Source organism: Pinus tabuliformis, chromosome Q (assembly GCF_031772625.1).
Source record: "Pinus tabuliformis cultivar Carrire ecotype Pingquan chromosome Q, CPIR1, whole genome shotgun sequence".
Classification (NCBI taxonomy): domain Eukaryota; kingdom Viridiplantae; phylum Streptophyta; class Pinopsida; order Pinales; family Pinaceae; genus Pinus; species Pinus tabuliformis.
Window position 1 is genome coordinate 984,504,520 of NC_142296.1, and position 23,821 is coordinate 984,528,340.

A 23,821-nucleotide genomic window follows, 5' to 3' on the forward strand; every position below is an offset into this window, starting at 1 on the left:
CAGAGGTTTCAAGCAGATTACTGGAGAGTTTCATTCAGTGGCAGCGCAGAGCATTGAGGGACTGCGTAGAACCCTAAGGGGGTGATTTTCGGGGGTCGACCATTTCAGAAAAGCTTTCTGGGTTTTTCTGGGTTTCTTGAGTAGAGTCCGATTCTAGAGTTTCAATCTTTTCTGAGGAGGGGAACAGCCCCAAATCCTCATTTGATTGCCAGCAACAGCAATAGCACGGCAGTTCTCCAAGAGCTGGGACGCAGATCAAAGAGAGGCCATTCCTTTGCTATTCTGAGTGTATTTCTTCACTTGCCTTGTGCAAGTCGAGGTGCCATCTTTCTGATCACCTCTTGTACTCCTTCTATTGCTCAGTATAATAAAATGGCTTGGCATTTCTCTCTACATTTCTTGAGTATCTGCTTATATTTCACATTTATATTATTATATATTGCACCACTATTATTTTTATCATTTTGAGCTTCCTGATTATTATATCATTTGTATGTATTTGGTCGGAGTTACTGGGGTTTTGGAGAATATTTCTAAAACAGGATATTACACGACATGAGCCTCCAACTGCTCCTCCCTAGGCAACCCAACATGCAAGACATGCTCATCAATCAGCTGTAGGTGACTGTCATCCGACAACTGTGTCATAGATTTGGATGCCTCTGTATCTATTGGCTCCTCATCAACAATGGGGATGTTTCCTGACACCTCATCAATGGATGGTCCTATGGGTGTATGCTCTACTTTCTCCCCCAAGGTGTCAACTGGTGCTATCAAAGAGGCCTCCAACAATGGTGACTCTTGTGCCACATTGGGTATACCAATGTGATCCTCACACTCCCGCGTGTCCTCTACCTCATGTTCAATCTCCTCCTCAGGCCCCTGATGTCTAAGACCAGGTCTCCACCAGCAAAATCGTCTCCTTGACTCATCCTCTAACTGTCTCTGGCCTGCCTGCTCCTTTCCAGGAGATCTGGTGCCCTGATTCTGTCAGCTTCCTCACATAGTGTAGATGGTCGTACTCCCAAGGCTTGTGCACCTCTAGTGTCTATGTTGTAAGGACAAGGATGGATCTAGTCTGACACCTTCCTCAACTAAGCCAACCTCTCATCACTCCAGCAGATTCCACCCCAAAATCCCTACATATTGAATCTCCCTTGAGCCATGGGTAGTGTATGGTGTAACTCGTCATTGTGCATACATGCCCAAATCTCCCATGATCTTATTGGTTACCCACAACTGGGCCAAGATCATGCTTTGATACCACTGTAGTGTTCCTAGACAGGAATTTAAGTGATAAACCAATTAAACAAACAGTGCAACAGTGGAAAATTAAAAACATTTAGCGAACACCCATGAAGAACTGTAATACTAGAACTGTTGAGCCATATATTATGAAATATGAGATCATGAGTACAATATATAAATGGAGTAGTGCACCTGGGCTTGTCTCAAGGACAAGCTAAACCAAACCCAGGTGGTAGAATAGCTGGAAAGATAGTTGTTCAGCTACTGTTCTACTATGCTATGTGTTGTCTCAGTAAACTGTTGATATATTGACTTCGTCCTATTGGAAAGTGCCCAAAAACTGCCCAGAAAATTATGACCTTTTAGCCATAGACTCCTTGGACAAAACCCAGAAGGGAATTTCTCCGATTTTGAATTTGGATTTTTAGCCTCTTTGGAGCTGCTCTCCAGTTATATCTACTGACTTTCAGCCATCTGGAAAGTGCCCAAAAAATGCCCAGAAAATTCTGCCTTTTTAGCCTTAGACTCCTTGGACAAAACCCAGCAAAACCCAGAAGGAAATTCCTCTGATTTTGACTTTGGATTTTCAGCCTCTTGGGAGTTGCTCTCCAGCTACATCTTCTGACATTCGTCCTACTGGAAAGTGCCAAAAACTGCCCAGAACATTCTTCTCTTTTAGCCTTAGACTCCTTGGGACAAAACCCAGAAAAACCCAAAAGGGAATTTCTCTGATTTTGATCTTGGATTTTCGGCCTCTTGGGAGCTGTTCTCCGGCTACCGCTGCCAAATTCAATTTGTAGGAAACAACCTGCAAATCCACCTGGAAACACCCCTCAAATGCTGCTTTCCTTTGTACTATCTGATCCCTTGCTTCCCAGATGGTCCTTGGCCCTGATGGTTGCTCAATCAAGCCCCGCGAATTTGTTGTTGTAGGCCACTGCACAGTCTCCCTGCCCAAAAATATATACTATTGCATGTACTGGCTGGTTGGCTGCAAAACGCTGATAAAATACCCGCAGTGCTCCACCTTCCTTACTCCCGAAAACTCCTAGCAAGTGAGGGGCCTCTTGGCTGGCTAAATCAACCTTTGCATATTTCTGGCTGCCCAAAAAACACGCAGTCCCTTCTTCTGTGTGGTTGGCTGAGCTGTGAATTGCTACTGGAAACTCCGGCAATCTCTGTGGAATAGCCTCCCTAGGGCGAACACGGATGGTCCCCCGAAGTAGAGGTTGAATATTCCCTGCAGAAGACTAATGGCTAAACAGTCGGTAGACTCGCTAAGCAGCAGAGCGTACAAGAGTGAGTTTGTTTGTCAAATATTTAGAATGAAAATAAAATGAGAGTTGATCTCTCTTTATAACTCCTTGGCCCCCCCTTAGCCTCATGTGGGCCCCTCCATCCACCCATTCGATTTTCCCTCCAAGCATATCGAATGGCTAATTCAAACTCCTATGTGGGTGGCCCCCATATTCCACTAGCAGCGAAATAAAGTCGATTTGGCCCCTAAGTCCCCCCTAAGTGGAAAGTGTGGGGCCCTCTTCCTTAGTCAAAAATGTGAAAAATTGTGTAGCGGCACCCTGTTACTAATGTGTTTGAGAAGGGACATGACAGGAAGCCTCCCATGGCATATTAAGAGTTGGCTTAAAGAGTGGCGACTCATCCAACATGACTATGGGAACTTGTCTTCCGTGGTGCTGCACTAGCATCTAGCATCTTGCCGGATTTTTGAAAAATCGTTAATCTATGAGGTAACAAGACCTATGGATTGGGATCCACAAATTGCCTTGGGAATAGCAAACTGTTGCAAAATATGACACTGACATATTGAAGAACTGTGACAAGGTGAAGAAACCAAGACCAATGAATGCCTACAGACTCAATAAGACAATCATGTGGGAAACAAATAGGTCCATCGGGATTGAAGGGAAAATTACAATAAACAATCACCTTTACAAGGCTAGACATTGAGTATTCCCATAAATCACGAGTCCTAGTATTTCCACCTCCATAATGCCCAGATACCACCCCTGGACATAACAATTCCCACCAAGGCAAGGAGTTACCACCCACCAAGGGAATGTTAGGAGTGCCATAAAACCAAGCACCATGAAGATGTAGCTAAGACCAGTTATGACCGTCCACCATCAAGGATGTAGGATACACCCTTGTATAATCATCATCCTACAGGGATTTATAGGGCTTTAGACTTGCATTCCTTGGGCTTACAATGGCACTGCCCAAAATGATTTTGTGTATATGTACCTGTGGTGAAGGATGGGTAACAGGACCATATAACACATATTTAAGATTTTAAGGTGTAGTTTGTAACTTCGTGTATTGTGTTTAGGTCTTATCATTATTATACAATTGAGCAACTCCTCATCGTTATTATACAATGGAGCCATTCTCCTAAAGGTTTGGCAAATTCTTTGTTTCTTTGGTTAGTTTGACTGTTTGAGTGATCTTATTCATACAAAATTTGTCTATGTTTACTGTTTTTGTAAGATCCCAAATTGTAAATTTATTCTTTTTTTCCTAGAACCTGAAAATGTGAAAACTGAATTTGAAAGATTAATCTAATGAATACTAACTTGTCTGCTTTGCTAACAATCTGTCCGCTCTGCTGCAATTCTTGTCTGACTACATTACTTAAACGGCCAAAACCTCCCTGCCGAACTGAGTACAACCTAGGTACTTAGTCTCAGAAAGCTTTCCAATTGAAGCAATCTGATTCCCCTGTGCCCAAAAACTTCAGTATAATCAAGACTTACAGTATCCAGAAATTGCTCTTAACTCTGCTGCCCCCCCCCCACCTCAAAATGGTTTTTCCCTTCTCCTTTTATTTCTTCATCCACCGCCTTCTTTTCATCTCCGTGTCAATATTTTGGTTATGTGTAACTTTCATGAAATCAAATCTCATTTGATTTCGTTTATCTTTTTTTATTTGGATACGTAGTTTGAAATAAGATTTATTTTTTATTATTTTATTTTTTTAATTAATTAAATTAATTAAATTTTTAATTTTTAATTAATTTATATTATTATTTTATTAATTTTAAATTGTAAATTTTAATCTGTACTTTAAAATTAATATTTTCTGCTGGTTTTAAGGACTTATCATATTTATGATACTCTGGTGAGGTATTACTTTATTACCTTAATTTTATATCTCCTTCTGTAGTAACTAATTTACATATGGTGCGATACATGCGGGTCCATGCATACGTAGCTATCGTATGGAGGTCTCGTATGTATGCTCATACTCGTATTTTATTTATAGACGGGTCATTACAGTGTTACAAGAATTTGTGTGACTAACCTTACAATTTGACCGAGTCCTTGAGATTATAGGCTAAAGAACCAACAAGAAACTGTGAGAAACCAATCGTTAATAAAACATAGAACTACAAAACAACATTGAAATACAGAGACGACTTATTACCTGTCTTTCATCTGCAATGTACCCATCAGTTGGTCCAAGGGCAAAGAAGGATGAAGTGTAAACTAATTTCTGAATTGAAGATGTGCGCTTCACAGCTTCTATTACATTTTTTAAACCCCCAACATTAACCTGTTTGGACAAGCAAACAAAAATGTGTGAAGACAACAAAGTTGCAGAGAGCATTATAACCAGTAGTTTCAAAGATACAATTTCCTTATGACTAAAATTTGACATGTGAAAAACTGATTGAATATATTATCCAATATAGTGAATCAAAATAACATAATTCATTTTTATGGTTTTGTTCATTTTCTACATTTTCTAAGGGATGTTCCAAGAACAAATAAGTTGCACAATATTCCAATCTCACTTCTTACTGACATTGTGATTTAGAAGGGTCAATACAAGAATTTATGAAACCAAATCACATCCGAATTCTGAAAAAGCCTTCTCACAAGTGTGCTAGCGAGAGTGCAAAACCCAAGCACGTGTTGAAAAAACAGAATTACATGACAGTGCCACCAAAATTAGGCTTGTGACACTATTTCAGATTAAGAAAATCACAAGATGAAATCAGACAAATGAGAGCTTAAATTGTGTAATTATATACAACTTGAGTGAGGCATCCCTTCGAGAGGAGGCTATGAACACACAACATAGGTGCACATGCCCCAAGATAGTTATTAATCCTGCATATCAAGTTTGAAATTTTGAACAGGTTATCCTTAACCATACCTAGTAATAAAATAAAATAAGAAAAAATATGGCCTTACCCATAGTTACAAGTAATAACGATACATAAGTTGTGGCTATAGGTACAGATTATAACACTAATAATTCCAACAGCCTGCTTAAACTGAACAGGGACCACAAAGAGATGTCATTATAGCACAGAATTCCCCCCTTAATGGCAAGTCACCCAAACCAATACAATGCCATAAACTAGTGATGCTGGACTCCAACAAGATTTTGGTGAAGATATCTACATGTTGATCATTGGAAAGAACAAAGGCAAGCACAATACATCGAGGAGCATAGAGATGACAGATATAGTGCATCCAAAGCTGGACATGTTTAAATTTATGATGATCCATGGGATTATGAATAAGTTTGAAGGTACTTTGATTGTCAGAATAGAGATAGATGGGGCACCTTTTGAGGAAGACCCAGCTAATCAAGAATTATCCTGATCCAGAAAAGATGCTTCCTAGCTAGGAGAGTGTTGGCATACATTTCGTAGAAGATAGAACCACAGTCTATTGCTTCTTAGAACACCAAGAAACTCTTCCAGAACCAAGGGTACTCAGTACACAAGTAACTAGAGGTAGTGTTACCTTTTAATTCTACACCCACAAAATATTCAAGCCTATGCAAGAAAGAAAACCTAGGGCAACCTATTAGGAACCCTACCAAATGTCACCTCAGTAGGATTTCCCTTCACTTTAAGCTGGCTCTGCTCCAGCACAAGGGTGCTTTCCCCACGTATGATTGCCAAATTACCATTATAATCTTCTTCAACAAACCAAATTTAGCAATCTAAAAAGTTGTGATGACAATGGATATTATTGTTGTGAATTGAAGTAGACTAGTGCTTGCCTTGGCCCAAATGGAGTCAAAACACTTTGAAGCTTGAAAACCTTAATGATAGACAATATTAAACCCAAGAAGATGCTTAAAATAGCAGCCAATCTCAGTCATAATAGTGCTGTAAAAGCATGCTCCAGCCAGCCATACCAAGTTCATAAAGGCAGAACAGTGTTTATTTCATTCTTGCCTCTTCACATAAAATCAGAATCTGAAAATGAAGTACAAGACAGTCTTTTAATAAATAGAACAGCCCAGGTACATAGCATACATCATATCTGAAATTACAGCCTTGTTACCACAAAATCTAGCAGGGCTAGTGCAAAGCCTTGCTAGGCGGATCCAAACCTTGTGACAACAAGAAATCCACCACCACTGTCACCTCAGTAGCCTTTCTCCAGCTATTTAGTGACAAATAAACCACAAGGCTTCCCTATGTATAGACCAATGTTGCATGACTCGTACTCGTATAAGGCTCATCACACTATTGACTCGTCAACTCATATAAGACTCGGGAACGACCCATATAAAACTCGTCAAAATACAAAAAAACGTTAAATATGGTAAATTTTAAGCACAAAAAAAAAAACTAATGATAATTCCAATCCTTATAAGTTATAAAAACCACAATATATGCAATAATTCATAACATCATTTGATATCTATAAAAGTACAACATAACATATTCGATTTTTGTAAGCAAAACATTTAGATACTGAATAAGAAAAGGACTCATGACTCCATAATTAAAATAAAAAATGTCAGCAAGTTCAAAATTCAAATACATATGTCATAAATGATAAATGATTGTCTCATAACAATCTTTCCAGCATTTAGGATCACTGGCCATCTAAAAACCAGCAAACAAATCAATGTGAAAAGTGCCCAAAATGCTTTTGGAACACTCAAAATTGTTAGTATACAAAACCCAAAAAACACCAAGTGAAATGATAGAATGAAAGATATCAATTTCTACACTATGCAACTAAGGAAAAGCCAAGGTAACTTAACTTTTTCATAGCTGATTTTATTGGTGTTAGGACAACAGCTAATTTAACCTTCAAATACTAGATTTAGCAATGAAAACCTTCAAAATCAAACCACAAGATATTGAAGAGAATTTTAAGTGCAAGAAAAGAAGGAAATATCTTGGAGAAATCTTCAAAGGATTGGAGGTGAAACTTGGTGCAAGGTGGGAATGACCTTCTTTTGTATTCGAAGATGGGTACTCCAACCAAGAAGGATCCCAAGTCTTCAAATTTTGAGGCACCTACTATTCCTTAAGATCTTTGCCAAGAAAAATTATTAGTAGATAGGTGCCCCCTACACATGAAACCTTGAAAATAAGTCAGCCAACCGAGATGAACATATAATTTAGGATTTTGAAGTATAAGAAAAAGAAATAGACATATCAAATAACCAAATTTGAAGAGTATATTCTTACTGGGTGACAACACCCCTTCAAAGGCATATTACAACAATAATAAAGCATTGCTCATTTCCAAAAAAAAAATTAAAAAAATCAAAATAAAAAAATAAAAAAAAATTGCCTTTTGAGGATCAACAGGTCTTATAAGGGTCCGATGCGGGTTTTATGGCAAACCCCTGGATCTTATACAGGTAGCTGGGTTTAATAAAATACCCGCCGAGTTCGAGTCTTAAGCACGGGTTCTATGTGAGTGACCCGGCTCGCTATAGAACCCGCCAAGACCCGCGGGTACTCACGGGTCTTATACGGGTGGTGCCTCACTACTTTTAATTAGTTATGAAAGTGGAAAATGAGAAGATATGTGATAATCAAACATTCATATTGAATACTTAATTAATCAAATATAGTTGATGCGTGCAAAAGAATTCTACAGCCAAACACTATATTCAAGAGATGACAGAAGGTTGTTTAAAGATTTAGAGGAACTAATTTAAACAGACTATTCAATTAGTTAATCTCTATAAAGATAATAACTTAGCAGTGGGCTATTAGGGAAGTTAATATTTAACTTAGCCTTGCCCTAACTCCTATGTTACCTTGAATATATGATGAAAAACATAAATGAATAAACCAGAAAGACTCACATGAACACAGAAGTTGTTAAGAGTGAAGTCAGAATCCTTTGATTATCTTCAGAAAATTTTCAAAATAGTACAATAGTGTCACTAGATCATCACAAGGGTTCAACCCTTTTTACTTTGAATTACAAAATACTTATAGAGTGTAATTCAAAAATATCTAAATCTAATATAATACTTTTATAAAATACAATATTATCCAAACTGATTTGGATTTTTTTTAAAAATAGACTTTTTGAATTAATTTTGTCTAATCAGCACAACTATTCGAGGGTGTTGTTTGATGATTGTTGCCTCAAACTGAATTCTATGTTTTATGCTCCTGTTATCCTGCTTTTTGCTCCTTTCACTACAATTGGTTGCTGAAATCCTGCATTCTGCTCCCTTTTCCTCTGCAACTACTTCTGAGAAATTCACTTTTCCTATTCAATAAGTTCAAGGAATTTATCCCATTCCTCTTCACTAAGGCATGAAAACTTAATGACTTTTCTGTAAGTTTCATCCACTTCAGTATATTTCTCAAATGTAGGTTTAGTGATAAAGAGGTGGTGAATTTCATGTTCTATGAATAAATCATCTTGTAGGCCTTCTAAGAAATCTTTACCACTGATCATTCCTTTTACCATGGCAAATTTGGAATTATCCTTCGCTATTTTGTACAATCTCTCCTGTTAACTTTCTTGTGAAATTCGTTTCAAAGAAGGAAGACCTCTACTAAGCAAAATAGAGAATTTCTTGTGAAATTTATTAATCTAAGTTTTCAGACTTTGGCACTTGTTTTCCAGCTATAACATGAGATTTTTCTTTGTCATAACTCTCCTAACTGCGAGGAATGTATTAGTTCTGCCCTCGATTCCTAAATCTTCCAGCTCTTTAGTTTTGGAATTTAGGAATTTTATAATCCTGGTAGCCTCTCCAAACTTGTGCTCCAATTCTTCTTTGATCTATGCTATGGCTTCATTGGCTTTATTAACAAGTTGCTCTTGTTCAAATATAATTTCTATTGAAGTCCATAATTCTAAAAAAGTTGAATTGATATCTACCCATATTTTTTGTCTGGCTTTTGTCAAGGTCAGAGCAGTGGCCGACTCATTCATGTATTTTTCTAATTTTTTAGTTAGTCTGAAGCTCTTCTATACTTCAGCAAGATATAAATTGTCAGTCTTTATTTTATTGTCTTGGGCCTTCTCTAATTGAGCTCTTAGCTTCTCAATCTCCATGTCCTTTAGTGATAGGTCTCCCATAGCCTTTGACAATTGTTTTGTTGGGTTCTGACTAGTAGACTTTGTTTCTACTGTTGATACTATTGTTGTAGATGTCCCTGCTCCAGTGTTGATTTGAAGTTCTCTTTCCTTGATTAATTTCTCCATTTCTACCTCCATTTTCTGGATCTGCACATTCTGTTTGACTATCATACAAAGCATGTTTTCCTTTTCTTTTTCCAGTTGTCCCACTTCCTATGCTTAACGATTTTCAGTTGTTGGTAACTTCAGTTATTTCCTTAATGCCTGAAAGTCTGCATTTCTGCTTTTATTATTTCTTCAGTTTCTTTTACATTGTTAGGATTCAATCCTAACTTTATAACCAGATCTTCTAACCCCTTAATCTTGGTATCTTTAGCTAGAGAAGACATATTTTCTAGCTTTAGCTGGGAGTGAATATTGTTTAATGAAGCTTGTAATTTGGATGCTGCCATAGCAGAACATGTCAATGATGTATAGATCATTTCACCCACTTGTTTGTGGAGATCAATTTGATCTATAGGATGTATCTATTTAGTATCAAAGGATAATACAGAAGGTTTATAATCATCAGCACTTCTAGGGACAGGGACCTTTGGTTCCGGAAACGCTAACTGGGACTGTCCTTTTTCACTATCTAAGGCAGATAGCAACCTGGTTTGAGTTGTGGAAGATTGCTTCCAGAACTCTGCATATGTTGAAGTCTTCAATGCCTCATTTTTCTTTTTCATCTCTATGAATTTTGCAAAAATACGTTGTTGTCTTGAAGAAGAAGGAGAATCTATGATGGCTTCTTTTGTTTGTTGTAATGAGAATACAGGCTCTCCTGAAAGTGTGATTGTGGTAGGCTCTTCATAAGTTTGGACTTCTAATGACTCTTCTTCAACATTGATGGACTTTCTTCTCTTAAACACTTTGAATGCCACCTTTTGGAACTCTGAACCTGCTGGGGATATGCTTTCTCTCAACTTTTTCAATTATTTTTCCTTCAGCCTAGGAGTTTCCAATGTTGTTTGACTGGAAACTTGCTCTTCAACCTCTGGTAGTGTGTTCTCTTCCCATTCCTCTAAGTTAGCATACCGCTTAATTTCAAGCTTTGCAATGCATACATATGGTGTAGACTTTTGTTCAACTCTCATGGATGATATTACTCCCAATGGGTCACATGACCAGCTGAAACTTAATTTAAATTTCATCTGTTTTAACAAATCATTAACCTCCTTTTCTGCAGCTCTAGTATTGGTTATGAATGTGCCAATCTATGCTTTCAGTTTAAAGCATAGTTTTAAAATTCGGTCGATTCGAAATGGAAACGGCCGAGTTGATCCGTTTCAACGCCCAGAATTGTGACTCGATGGAGGAAACGGTTCGGGAGGCCGAGTCAGCCATGACTCAGCCAACTCGGTCGTTTCCGTATTGACTCGGCCGAGTCATAACCTGCGGCTCGTAACCCCATCAAAACAGCAATTTGTCATTTTTTTAATGAAATTTTGAAGTGTTTGTTGATTGGTTTGGACTCCAAGGTGTTTTCTAAATTAGTTAAATGCTATTTGGGGTCCATTCCCCTCTCCTAGTATTGATATGCTATTCAAATTTCATGGTAACATTAAATTCTTAAAGTAAAAGTGACATTCTCCTTAATCTTCATTTTCATCCTTTTACTTAAATTTTTAACGTTACCATGAAATGACTCAGAATGTTTGAGAGTGGTTCCGGCCTCATTGGATTTCATATGGAGAAAGTAGAATTTTAGATTTCATTCAAAAATCCAGCAGACTTATCAGTTTTTCGGGATTGGAGGATTGCAATGTTTCCAATGAATTTTGTCATGTATTAAGGTATGGAACTCGTATTTAATCAAGAGCACCAATCCCTCTATGTACCTTGATGTTAGTGACATTGGTTGTCGAACTCCTCTGGGATTCACTCCCAAACCAAGAGCTTCTGAAAATGTCGCTCCCGCTCCCGTTTTCGCTCTCGCTCCCCACGTTCGCTCCCGCTCCCAAGTAACACTGAGCCAGATGATGTTGGCAACTCTAGCAGTAGCCAGTAGTATTGGTTACAGACTTTTGTTGTAGAGGCCATTTATAGCCTCCTTGGTTATGTGTTTTTGTTTTGATCTCTATATCATCATCGTGTATGTATTGGACAGTGCACTGGGTGCCATTTTGATATAATGGATATATTCATGAGCCTACTTTGATCATATGTTGTCTTCTATCTATATTCTAATGCTATGTGTTTGGAAACATGAATGAAAATCTAAAATTATGTGTTTTTATAAAAAATAAACATTTAATGTATTTTTTACAACGACCGAGTCACTGAAATCGAGCCGGCCGAGTCGATACCGAGTCGAAGTCGAAGTCAGAGTCGACCCTCGGCCGAGTCGGAGTCGGAGTCGGAGTCGGAGTTTTAAAACATTGGTTTAAAGTGAGCTTTCTGCTTCCTAGAAACAAAATGAGTATCATCCATATTCATCATTTGTCTAATATATTCTAATGCAAAAATCCTCATGGGGAGGAAAATTGGTAGTTTGTAAGGTGGCAGCTCACAACCATAGATTCTAATCTCTGAAAAGTTTTGGTATAGATACCAGTCTCCAACTTTGGACTGCTCACTTAGGTGTAGAATCCTTTTAATCTCTATAGAAAACCTGGGAACTGCATCACTACTTAACAAAAAAATTGTCATCTGCAAGAATTGGTTGACAAAGTCAATGAAAGAGAAATCTTCAAAAAATTTCCTAACTAATGAGGTCCAATGAATTACTGACTGTGGCTTTCCTTCAACATCCAATCTCTGTAGAGGAAACTTGAACCTTTCTGATTGATGATACAAAAACAAATAAACCAAAATTGACTAGTGCTTGAATGATCCTTCAGCACTGAACTTTAGGAACTGATCATGAATTACATCTGACAAGAATTGACTATAATTGAACATAATTGAGGGTTTCTTGCCGGATGAAAACATTGATAAGAACCCTAAGATAACTTTGTCTACCCACTTATCATTTGGATATCCTAATAGACAAGAAACCATGGAAATTATCTGCCTAAACATCTCAGGAAACATTGCAGAGGGATAAGGTGGATTTGTCCTAGGTAATTCAGAATTCTCTGGTAGGAATGACTCAAAAATATGAGCTCTTTGTGAGAAATAAAGCTTTTGATAAATCTCCATAAGGGCATCAATAGAAAAAGGGTGAAGGGAGTCTTGAGGTTTTAATTGCAGGGCTTGAAAAATCCATTCGAAAGTTACGGAGAAAAGAGTTTCATTATTCTGAGCAACTATAGCTCTCTGACTTGGGAGGTATCAAACTTCACACCAGGTGACAAACTTTGGGAAATGGTGTGTCTGAGGGAAACAAAATTGACGAAGTAAGGATTCCCAGAAGGAGAATTCGTCACTAGTGTCCTCATACTTTTGGAATTCCCAATTCTGAAGCTCATACAATCGAATTCACAGTTGGTTTCAGTAATCTTGAAATGGGTATCAAAGAGAGGTAATTCATCTATATTAATCACAGGAGGTAGTAGGGGATTCTCTATAGATACTTTGGATTTTCCTTTATGGCTTGCCATTTTGGAAAGAATCAAGATCACTGAGAATGGTTGAGAATTTACCCGAGGGTAGCGGTGATTGATAGTTGTTGGTCGCTGGAATTTGCTCAGATCACGTTCTGAGAGCTCTGGTTGCAAGAGGAAGGTAAAAGAATTTGGTTAAGGGGGTAATGGCTTTATTATTTTGTTCATAACAATTTTTTGTCGAATTAACCATTATTGGCATGGAAGGTTATATGTTTTGAACGTTGGTGGGAGTAATTAATGCGACAACAGTCGCCTGGCTAGTTTGGTGGGAGAGATGGCTACAACTAGAAATGGCGGAAATAATAGTGGATGATAAGCAGTGTGCGGGGGGTAGTGGTGGTATATGGTTTTAAGTGAGGGGGGTCCCACAATTGATTAGAGGTCGACACATATACACAAGCAGGATTAGAGAAACCGCTTTGCAACCCCCCCTCCATTAACTGTCGGGAGTTGTGGGGGGGGGGGGGTCCCACAATTCATCTACCATCGTCGATTTAGGCGCATGGCATCGTGACCATTGAGAGCTGCGTAAAAATTGTGTCTTCGGCAGCAATCAAATCAAAAACTTATTTACAATATTTTATTTGAAAAATATATAATTGCCAAATAAAAATAATACAATTAATTGGCATTTAAATTTGCGTGCTTATTCTCAAACATAAAAATATTTTTTCTTCTTTTTCTTTTATTTCTTTCTTTCCTTTTTTCTCTTTCTTTCTTTTTGATTTTTTCATTTTTCATTTCTTTTTATTATTTTTTTATTTTCTTGCAATCAAAAGAAAATTGTAAAACAATTCTAAGGGTAAAAACAAGTTACAACAGAGTGAGAATTTCTTCTCTCTAATTATTTTTGTCAGACACTGGTTGTTTGGATTGCCAGTTGAGCATCCATAGATTGTACTCAAATTTTACTACTGCATAATAATAAAACCCTCAATTGTTGCACCAGCTTTACCAAGTTGGATTTTTCGGGGGACATTTGTCCAAAAATAATTGTGTAAATTTTATGTGTGCACGCTATATTTTCTCAATTTCCAATGCTATTTTCTTCTGCAGTTTATTTGTGAAAATAACAGTGTGAATTATTTGATATTTTTCGTAACAAATAGTAGAAAAATTGTTAAATAACTCAACAATTAGAAAAATAAATTCCAGTTGTTGTGATAGATGAAAGTTTCACATGGTATTAGAGCGTGTGTGATCAGCCAGGAAGCTCAAAAGCGGAGGGGAGAATTTCGTTGTTCAAAGGGAGCAGCAAGCTGAAATTCTCAGAGGTTGTGCAATACCCAGATTGGCAGTTCGAATTGTTGGGGCAGGAGTTTGATTTCTCAGTGCACGTTGGCAGAAAAAATTGATTTGCTTAGGATAGTGATTCCAGCCGTCAAAGGGAGCAGCAGGAGCTCAAATTTTCGCTAAGCGGATTTTTGGTTGGACGCAGAGGGTTTTGCAGCAACAAAATCAACATCGGGTGGAAGAGAAAACCACACACAAGGGAAAATTTCTCTCAGGGAACTTCAAGTTTCAAAAGTTTGATTTTTCCAGAGAGATTGGCAATAGTTGCGTGCAGATTTCCTCACTCCAAAAGGGAGTGCGTATAATAGATACAGCGGCCAAGCAGAGGGAAAGAGGGAGTTTTCGAGAGATTCAAAGATGGCCACAGTTAGGCTTAGAGATCAAGATAAAGTTGGAGGGAGCCTCCAACTATGTCATCTGGAAGGCTAGGATGTCCTTCCTTCTAGATAAATATGGCTTGAAAGCCTACGTAGACAATGTGGTAACAGTTCCCAAGATGCAGACTAGCTAAAGGAATATAGAAAGGAAATGGCGAAGGTGAAGAGGATGATTTTGGATGGAGTCTGAGATCATATAGTCTTGCATATTTCTGGCAAGAATACTGCCAAGGAAATGTGGATAGCTCTCTCCATGCTATATCAAAGTTCTTCCGAGAAGCGGAAGATTTTTCTCCAATAGAAGCTGACAACCATCAGGATGCAGAAGCGTGAAGGCATAGATCCCTTCTTCACTTGGATTTAAGAGGTCAGTGATCAGCTAGCAGCCGTTGGGGAGGCACCCCAACCTACAGAGCTTTTATGATTGGCACTAAATAGTGTCTTAGAGGATTGGCAAGTGTTTGTCCAAAGCATATTGGGCAAAGACACTTTGCCTAGTTGGGACAGAATGTGGGCCAATCTGCAACAAGAGGAGTTGAGGCGAGCTTTGTTGAAGAGCAACATCAATAGAAGCAACAGCAAGGGCGCGAAGGGTGAGAAGGAAGAGGAGAATGTGGCCCTGGCATCAAAGGGTCAAGGGGAGAAGAAGAAGAAGATGGACCTATGTAAGGTAAAGTGCTTCGGGTGTGGCGACTTTGGCCATTACAGTACCCAGTGTCCTCTTAGGAAGAAAGACAAGCAAGAGAAGCAAGACCAGGGGGCAGCGTCCGTAGAGATAGACAAGTTTTCCTCCAGGCTAGAGGAAGATTTTGCCATGTATGCAGTTATACCTTTAGGAGAGAGGTGGGGTGATATGGAGTTATAGTTCCAGAGTTGCAGAGGTTTGGCAATGTTCATTGAGGTGTCTTCCTCATGGATCATTACCTTGCTACAGGGGCCCACAGTATTCAGCAACAGGATGGATCATTGTTAGCAATGCAATCAGATCCAAAGTGACAGTTGTAGACTAGTAGCAGTCAGACGTTGAGGAGCGCAGTGCAAAGTCGGCCGCAGTGCAGAGTAGGTCGCAGTGCAGAGTGGCACAGTGCAGAGTTAGCAGCAACGCAGATTCCTTAGTGGACAGTGGAGTAGCTAGTAGCAGTCAAAGACTCGGGAGACAAATGCATCGTATTGAACACATTTGATTCAGTATTTAGGGTGCTCCTCAGTTGCAGTAGTTGTAGTTGCAACAGCAATAGATGAGAGCGAGTTGCAGTGTAGATGCAGGGTTGGCAGTAATATGGCAGTGTTAGAAGTAGCACAAATGCAGCATCAAAGTTATGCAGTGGTTGGTGGGCAGTGGCCAAATATCAGCAACATGACAGAGGATGGTACAGAGGCAGGGTGTTGTGGCAAGGTGTGCAGAACTAGAACACAGTCCACGCTAAGAAGGAGTGTTAATTTTTGTAGCATCGGATGTCTTATAGTCTCAAAACTTCGTGGGGAGGCTAGAATACATGAGTTCTCCATAACCCAGAAAACGTTTCTGGAAATTCCACCTAAAAGTGTCTCAATTAAATTATTAGCCGATTTTTAAATATTTCCTAAGTCTAAACTTAGGGAATATGGTTAATTAATCAGAATTATTTGAGATAAGGTGAGAATCATCTAGAAACTCACACGGATCAATAGGGAATTAATATGGGCCATCGATTATGTTTTAATCTTGGTCGTTGGTGCTCCAATAGAGGATTATAAGAAGTCGATGGGTAAATGGAGAACACACTTGAGACACTTTTGCAATTCAATTTCCTTGGAAAATCGATTTCCAAAGAGCACCACAATTTTCGGAGAGCCAAAGTTCGAAGCAGAGACAGTGAGGGGCAGGGATAGTGATCTGGAGGAAGTTTTCCAGATCCGAAGAGGCAGCAGCGAGTGGCAGAAGTGATCCATGCAGAAGCAGCACAAGGACTGTGCAGTAGCTAAAGCAGAGCAGTTCGATTTAGCTAGGGTGGAAATCGATTCAGCTTCCAAAGGCCGGGAAAGTCTTCTAGAGGACTAGAAAGTCACTTGCAGCAACAAAAGTAGGCAAGACAACTTGCTCAGAAGCTGATTTGAGCCACACGTGTGAGAGGCAGTGCAAGGACTACACAAAGGACCTAAGCAAGGGTTTGGACGACTAGTTTTTCAGTAGGAGCCAGTGCCGGAATTGCTTGCGGAGTGAAAGAATTTATTCTCTCTTATTATTTTTGTCAAATACATGTTGTTTGGATTGGTAGTTGGGCATCCATAGATTGTACTCAGATTTCACTGTTGCATAATAATAAAACCCTCAGCTGCTACACTGGTTTTCCTAGTTTAGGTTCATTCGGGGACATTTGTCCAAAAATAACTGTGTAAATTTTATGTGTGTCCTAGATTTTCTTAGTTTCCAGTGCTATTTTCTTCTGCGGCTTATTTGTAAAAATCACAGCATGAATTATTTGATATTTGTCATAGCAAACAACAGATAACTTGTTGGAGTAGCATGATCCAGATTATCCACAGTATTGTGTTCATTCTGTCAACGTTTCAAACCCCAAAGGGGGTACATCATCAGGACTAAATTTGATAGAATATGAATGATAGTTCCTTGAGAGAAGAATCTTTCGACCAGAGTATAAATAAACCTAGATCTTGATAAATTTTTATAAAGAAGCCGACCCTTATTATTCTAGCTTTAATTATTCCAATTGTTTTAAAAAAGAATGAAGGACCCAACAATGAACACGCGCTCTGCTCCCGCCGCCGCTTACAAACATTAGGTCTGAACCGATCTTCGGCCGCTCGGGATGGCCCCTCTGAAGGCTTTGCCGGAGGAGGCAGCTCACCAACACGCCTTCTCTACCTTGATCAAGTCCATGCCTCCTCAGCGAGCTCGCCCTTCAGTCTCAAAGTTCGTGAAAAAACTTGATGGGTTACAAAAAGTTTCTCTCCCTCCAACTTTGCCGAGAATGGCTGCTCTTGCCTTGGCAGAAAAAGGACTTATTGGGCAATTTACGGGACTTTGGCCCTCTCCAAAAACAGTCCAGAGGTGGGTGCAAAGGAATTGGACAAACAAAATACAAGGGAAAATCTCTATCAGATTTTGTGGAAAGGGATATTTTACATTTCATTTTGAGACAAAGGAAGATAAGGATTTAATCTTCCGTAATGGGCCTTATTTCATGGATTCCAGAGGTTTATATTTAAATAAATGGACTCCGGATTTTGACCCGGAGCTTGATATTCCTAATGCGGTCCCTGTTTGGGTCTAGCTTCCTCACCTCCCCTTGCATTGCTGGGGAGACGAATCTGTGCGTGCTATTGGGAATGTTGTTGGGAAATACATTGATCGAAGTGAACCGAAAGATAACATGCAGGGTTGTGCCCACATCTATGTAGAAGTTGATTTGGGTAAAGGCCTGCTAGAAGCCATCAAGCTCAAGGTTGACGACTGGACGCACATTCAGCAGCTTGACTATGAACAGATCCCCTTCAAGCGCAAGGTTTGTCACGAGTACGGTCGCTTTGCTAATCATTGCACTAAATTTTCTAATGTAGAAAATAATCCACAAGAAGAGCAATGGGAAACCGTTAAAAAGAAAAAGACAGCCCCTAATCCTAAACCATCCCATGAAGCAGGTCCTTCCTCTCGACGTCCCCCAATTTCCCCTCCCTCTTCCCCCCCGCCTTCATTTCCTCCCCCTTCTTCCAAACAACCTCCCCTATCTTCTGATTGCCAGCCGGATCCCCTTACCTCTTCTCCCTCTTCCAATCCCTTTCACATCCTCTCTCTTCCCGAGGAATCCCCTCCCTTGATTCAATCTGATCCTACCTCTTCTCCCCTTCCCCAGGTCATTTCCTCTTCCCTCCCGTCTGATCCTCCCCCTCTCAGAATCACCAGAAGCAATTCCAAGGAGCATGGATCCATTCTAGACAATCAAAAGAAGCCTGGAAGAAAGTCTGCCAAACAGCACAGGGATGAAAATGCGCAAAAAGACATAGCATTGGGGCTCCAGAACCCCATTGAATCATATATTCAAGGACCAATAGACAAAGACATAGCAAACAAAGACAAGGGAGGGAGAGCAACTCCTCGCACCTCTCACCTGAAATGATTAAAATCCTCTCATGGAACAACAGGGGACTAGGGCACCCCTCCAAATCAAATGCCTTAAAGGATCTTATTAACCAAGAGAAACCAACCATTGTTTTACTCCAAGAAACAAAGCAGAGACAGCCAGAGATGAACCAGATTATTGAACAACATAAGCGCTACAAAGGATGTATATGTGATTCCAGAGGAACCTCAGGAAGAATTGCTACACTTTGGCCTCAAGATGAATGGAACAGCACAGCAGAAATAGTAGAACAGCATTGGGTCAAGATTGTATTGCAGAATATTATCAGCAGTCAACAAATAGTAATTTACAATGTTTATGTCTCGAATCATTACAGGGATAAAGAAGTTTGTTGGGACTCTCTCAGCAATAATATAGCAAAAGAAAACAGCAGCAACATCATTTTAGGAGGTGACTTAAACCTCATTTTACATGGTAATGAAAAACGTGGAGGCAGCTTCAACCCAGATCCTTTTAGAAATCAGTTGGAAAATGTTATGCAACATGGTGATCTTGTCGATATCATTCCAAAGAATCGCAAATACACCTGGAGTAATCGCAGATTGGGGAGAAATAATATTATGGAAAGGCTCGACCGAATCCTAGTAAATGTATCCCTTCTCTCCACCTTTTCAGCTGTCAACGCTTCCATCCTTCCTTTTGCTGCTCCAGACCATTATCCCACTGCTTTAACCCTTGAATCTCTCTGCCTCCTGGGCCCTCTCCCTTTTAAAAATAGTCCTTTATGGAATGACATTGTAACAACCAAAGTGATGGTCCAGCAAACTTGGTGCCAACATGTCGAAGGATCTCCAAGTTTTATTTGGGAAAGCAAACTTAGAAATGTAAAGAATGCTCTCAAGAATTGGGCAAAAACCCAATATAAAGAGCCAGAAGCAAAGAAAAGAGAAGTGAAAGCCAAAATTGAAGAACTTCACTATGCACTAGAAAAGAAAGAATATTGTCAGGCTGAAAAAAATCAAGAAGAAAATCTTTACAATCAGCTATACAATATCAGAAGAGAAGAGAAAGAAAAATGGCGAATTAAATCAAGGCAAACTTGGTTGAAGAGGGGAGACAGGAACACAGCTTTTTTCCATAAGCAAGCCATTGTTCGGCAAATCAGAAATAATATAACAGCTATCATAGATAATGCAAGCACTCAACACAATGATCAAACTGCCATCAAGAACTCTGCCTCAGAACATTTTAAAGAGCTACTAACTGAATCAGGGGAGGACGAAAACTACGTTGACTTCCTACAGCATTTGCCAAAAAAGATTGCAGCAAAAGCAAATGAAAGGCTGACAGAGGAAATAAAAGAAGAAGAAATCAAGGAAGCAATTTGGGGCCTCCAGCCAGACAAGGCACCAGGGTCGAACGGCTTTCCTATTTGTTTTTATAGGGAGTATTGGAAAATGATCAAAAAGGAACTCATCAAATACTTTAAATGGATTCAGAGGAAAAATAAATTAGGAGGCTACACAAATTCAACACATCTGGCCCTCATTCCAAAGGAGAACCAGCCTTCAAATTTCTCCCATTTCCGGCCCATATCCTTATGTAATTCTTCCTACAAAATTTTCACAAAAATTCTTGCTTCCCGTCTCAAACCTCTACTGCCTATGTTAATATCTGAAAACCAAGGTGGCTTTATGACAAATAGGCATATTTCAGATTCTATTCTCTTAGTCCAGGAAGCCATTCACTCAAGCCATTCTAGAAATGAAAAGGGCTTCATCCTTAAATTGGACTTGGGCCTTGGCAAACGCTTTTGAAAGGGTTAAACACTCCTTTCTATTTGCTATTCTTCAAAAAATGGGCTTCTCATCCTTCTTTATTGATATCATAAGAGCCTGTATCTCTGGCCCTTGGATAGCTCCCCTTATCAATGGCAAACCCGGCCCTGCCTTTCAATCTTCAAGAGGATTAAGGCAAGGCTATCCTCTGTCCCCCTACCTTTTCCTTTTAATGGCTGAGTCCTTCAGTTGCGCCCTTGACCATAAGCGGCAGACAGGCCTCATCACTGGAATCAAATTTGAAGATGGAGTGAAAAGCATCAATCACTCCCAATTTGCTGATGATACCCTGCTGATTGGAGGGGCGTCCGCAATCATAGCTCGAAGATTCAAATCTTTATTAGAAAAATTCATTAGATATTCAGAGGGAATGATTAATCACTTCAAAAGTTGTATTTATGGATGGAACGCCTCAGCTCAAATGCTACAAAACATAGCCAACATCTTCGGTGTGCCTTGCAAGCTAAATTGGCACCATTTCAGTTATTTGGGAATGCCAGTGAATATAGGAAACACAAGAGTTGATGTTTGGGAAACAACTTTAGATAAAATGAAAAGAAAAGTTCAAAAGTGGGGAGCCACTTGGCTCAACCCAACTGGACAATTGGTACTGCTCAGATCGGGCCTTTCCTCTCTTCCTCTTTACCAATTCTCCCTTGCCCAGGCTCCAGCCTCTTTTCTCCGCAAAATGGACAGTGTTCTCAGGTTTTTCCTTTGGCAGGGAGGGAAAATGAAAAGAGAAAATATAACTTGGTTGGATGGAAACAAGTAATTCAAAACCAAGAAAAAGGAGGTCTTGGAATTAGATCCCCATCTCTCACCAATTTAGCCTTTGGCGGCAAGATAGTCTGGAGGCTTATTGAAGACCAATCAGCTTGGTGGAAAAAAGTTCTGGAGGCCAAATATCTCAGCCACCCAAGGCAGCATCTGCTTACAACTGAAATACCCAACAGGAACAGCACAAGGATCTGGAAACTCTGTAAAAAAGCCATCACCTTTATGGCTCAAAATTTCTCCAAGGTTCCCAAAGGCGGCAACAAAATCAACATTGGCACTAATAAAATTATGGGGAATCAGCCAATTAGCAGTCTTCCAAGTATGGCTCCAATAATTCTCTTTCTTCAGAGTAAAGGAATATACAGTGTAGATCAAATTTCGCAATGGGACACAAATACCCAAGCTTGGAAGAGATGGAGCCTTCCTCCCATCCCTCAACGACTCAAAGAGAATCTTGACAGCTTTCAAAAACACCTCCACAACATTTCTCCTACAATAAAAAAATGGCAAGGATGGATTCCGATGGGACCCCACTGGCACCAACTACTCAATACAAGCAGGATACAATTATCTATGCAACAGGGACTAGTCGGCACCAACATGGACACATTGGAAAACAGTGTGGAAATCAGAAGCCATCCCTAAGGTGAAATTTTTTACGTGGACCCTCTTAAAAGAAAAAACTCTCACTACAAAAAATCTTAAAAAAAAGGCATTGTTGGACCCTCCAGATGCCCTAATTGCCAAGAAGCGGAGGAGTCCATCCAGCACCTCTTCATTTCGTGTCCTTTTGCTTTTTCTTGTTGGAATAGTATTACCCCAATCGTTCCCTTTACCTAGAACTCTTAAGCAATCCATTGGGAAAGTCCTTAACAACTGGAAAAAAAACTACCCCTGGCAATCCATGAAAAACAACATTGCCAAGAGAGTGTGGGATGCCCTCCCATTTGCCCTCTTATGGAGGATCTGGATTGCTAGGAACAGCAAGATCTTTAAAGATAAAGATACCACAATCAGGCATCTTTGCAGCAAGGCTAAAAGCCTTGCGATAGAAACCATCGCTTCTAAGAGCACAAAAAAAATGGACATGACAAGTCTCTGGGTTGAAGAAAAAGATTTCATAAGTAGTCTGATAGATAAGATCAGTGTCTTGCCAGCAGCGAAAATCTACAGCAACTTCAACAGCAATCATAGTCACAACTGGAAAATCCGACTAAAGCAGGATGACTTCAACAAGTGGCTCCGCACTAGCAACACCCACTCCTTGTTCTTTGACGGTGCCTCCAAATCAAATCCAGGAGCAGCGGGAGCAGGGGGAGTTATCTACAAACCCAATGGTGAGCCCTCAGTCACCTTTGAGTGGGGATTAGGGATCCTTTCAAACAATAGAGCAGAGGCTCTGGCGCTCTATCAAGGAATTATTCAACTACAAATTCATGAAATCAAGAAAGCTATGATCTTCAGCAATTCTGCTATCATTATCAGTTTAATGACTAGCAAACGAAAAGCCTCCAACATCTTCTTACAGCAAACCATCAGCAGATGCCAAGTCATGATCAATCAAACTCAGGATTTCCAATTTTACCATATCCTTCGGACCATCAATCGGGAAGCTGATAAACACGCCAGCCAAGCTTGTATAAGACCAAAAGGACATATCCTCTGTAACAACGAGGAACAATTCCAATTTCTTCCATGATTCCCATGACTTGTAAAAAAAATTCATATCTAAAGACTCACATCTTGCTCAGGGCGTACCCTGACCAAACCAAAAACAATCTCGAGGCTATCTGCTCCACGCTGCCGGAAATCCTCCCTTTTCTCCCTGCAGTCTCCTCAGATTTTTTGAATCTATGTTGCCCGCGCAGAATTCGTGACCACCTCAGCACTCACCTCGTGATCATGTCCTTCACGCCTCTCTGTTTGCTTGCTACCTATACCAGGATGCATTCTCTTTACCCCCAAGCCTCCCTTCCCATCTTCGCTTATTCCACGACTCTTTCAATCATTTCGGATCATTATTGTTTCACATCGCTCTTTTTCAGTGACTACCCCTATTTTTCCCCCATCGCATACTCCTCCCTTCGCAGTTCCTTGCTTGCCGGTTCTTACTTCTTTGCTTTTCCTGAGAAACGAAGACCCCTGTTCTCCCCTCTCTATTTATATACCCCTCCGCATTTTAAAGCAGAAAAAACGAAACAGCAGAAAAGGAACAACAAGAACAATGGAACAACAGAAAAGAAAAACGCAGTTCCAACAAGTTCGTCAAGCTTGAAGCA

At 39.7% G+C, this 23,821-nt stretch overlaps 1 protein-coding gene across 1 annotated transcript in view; it reads right to left on the minus strand.

Moving 5' to 3' along the window:
* Positions 1 to 2,150: 2,150 nt before the first annotated feature.
* The window catches only part of LOC149222766 (uncharacterized), a 146,438-nt gene continuing 124,767 nt past the window's right edge, over positions 2,151 to 23,821 (minus strand). Inside the window, exons 2-3 of the mRNA XM_089387670.1 lie at positions 4,675 to 4,819; positions 2,151 to 2,488 (exon numbers count right to left, since the gene is read on the minus strand). Coding sequence (XP_089243796.1) covers positions 2,151 to 2,488; positions 4,675 to 4,819 — 483 coding nt within the window. The remainder of the gene's footprint in view (positions 2,489 to 4,674; positions 4,820 to 23,821) is intronic.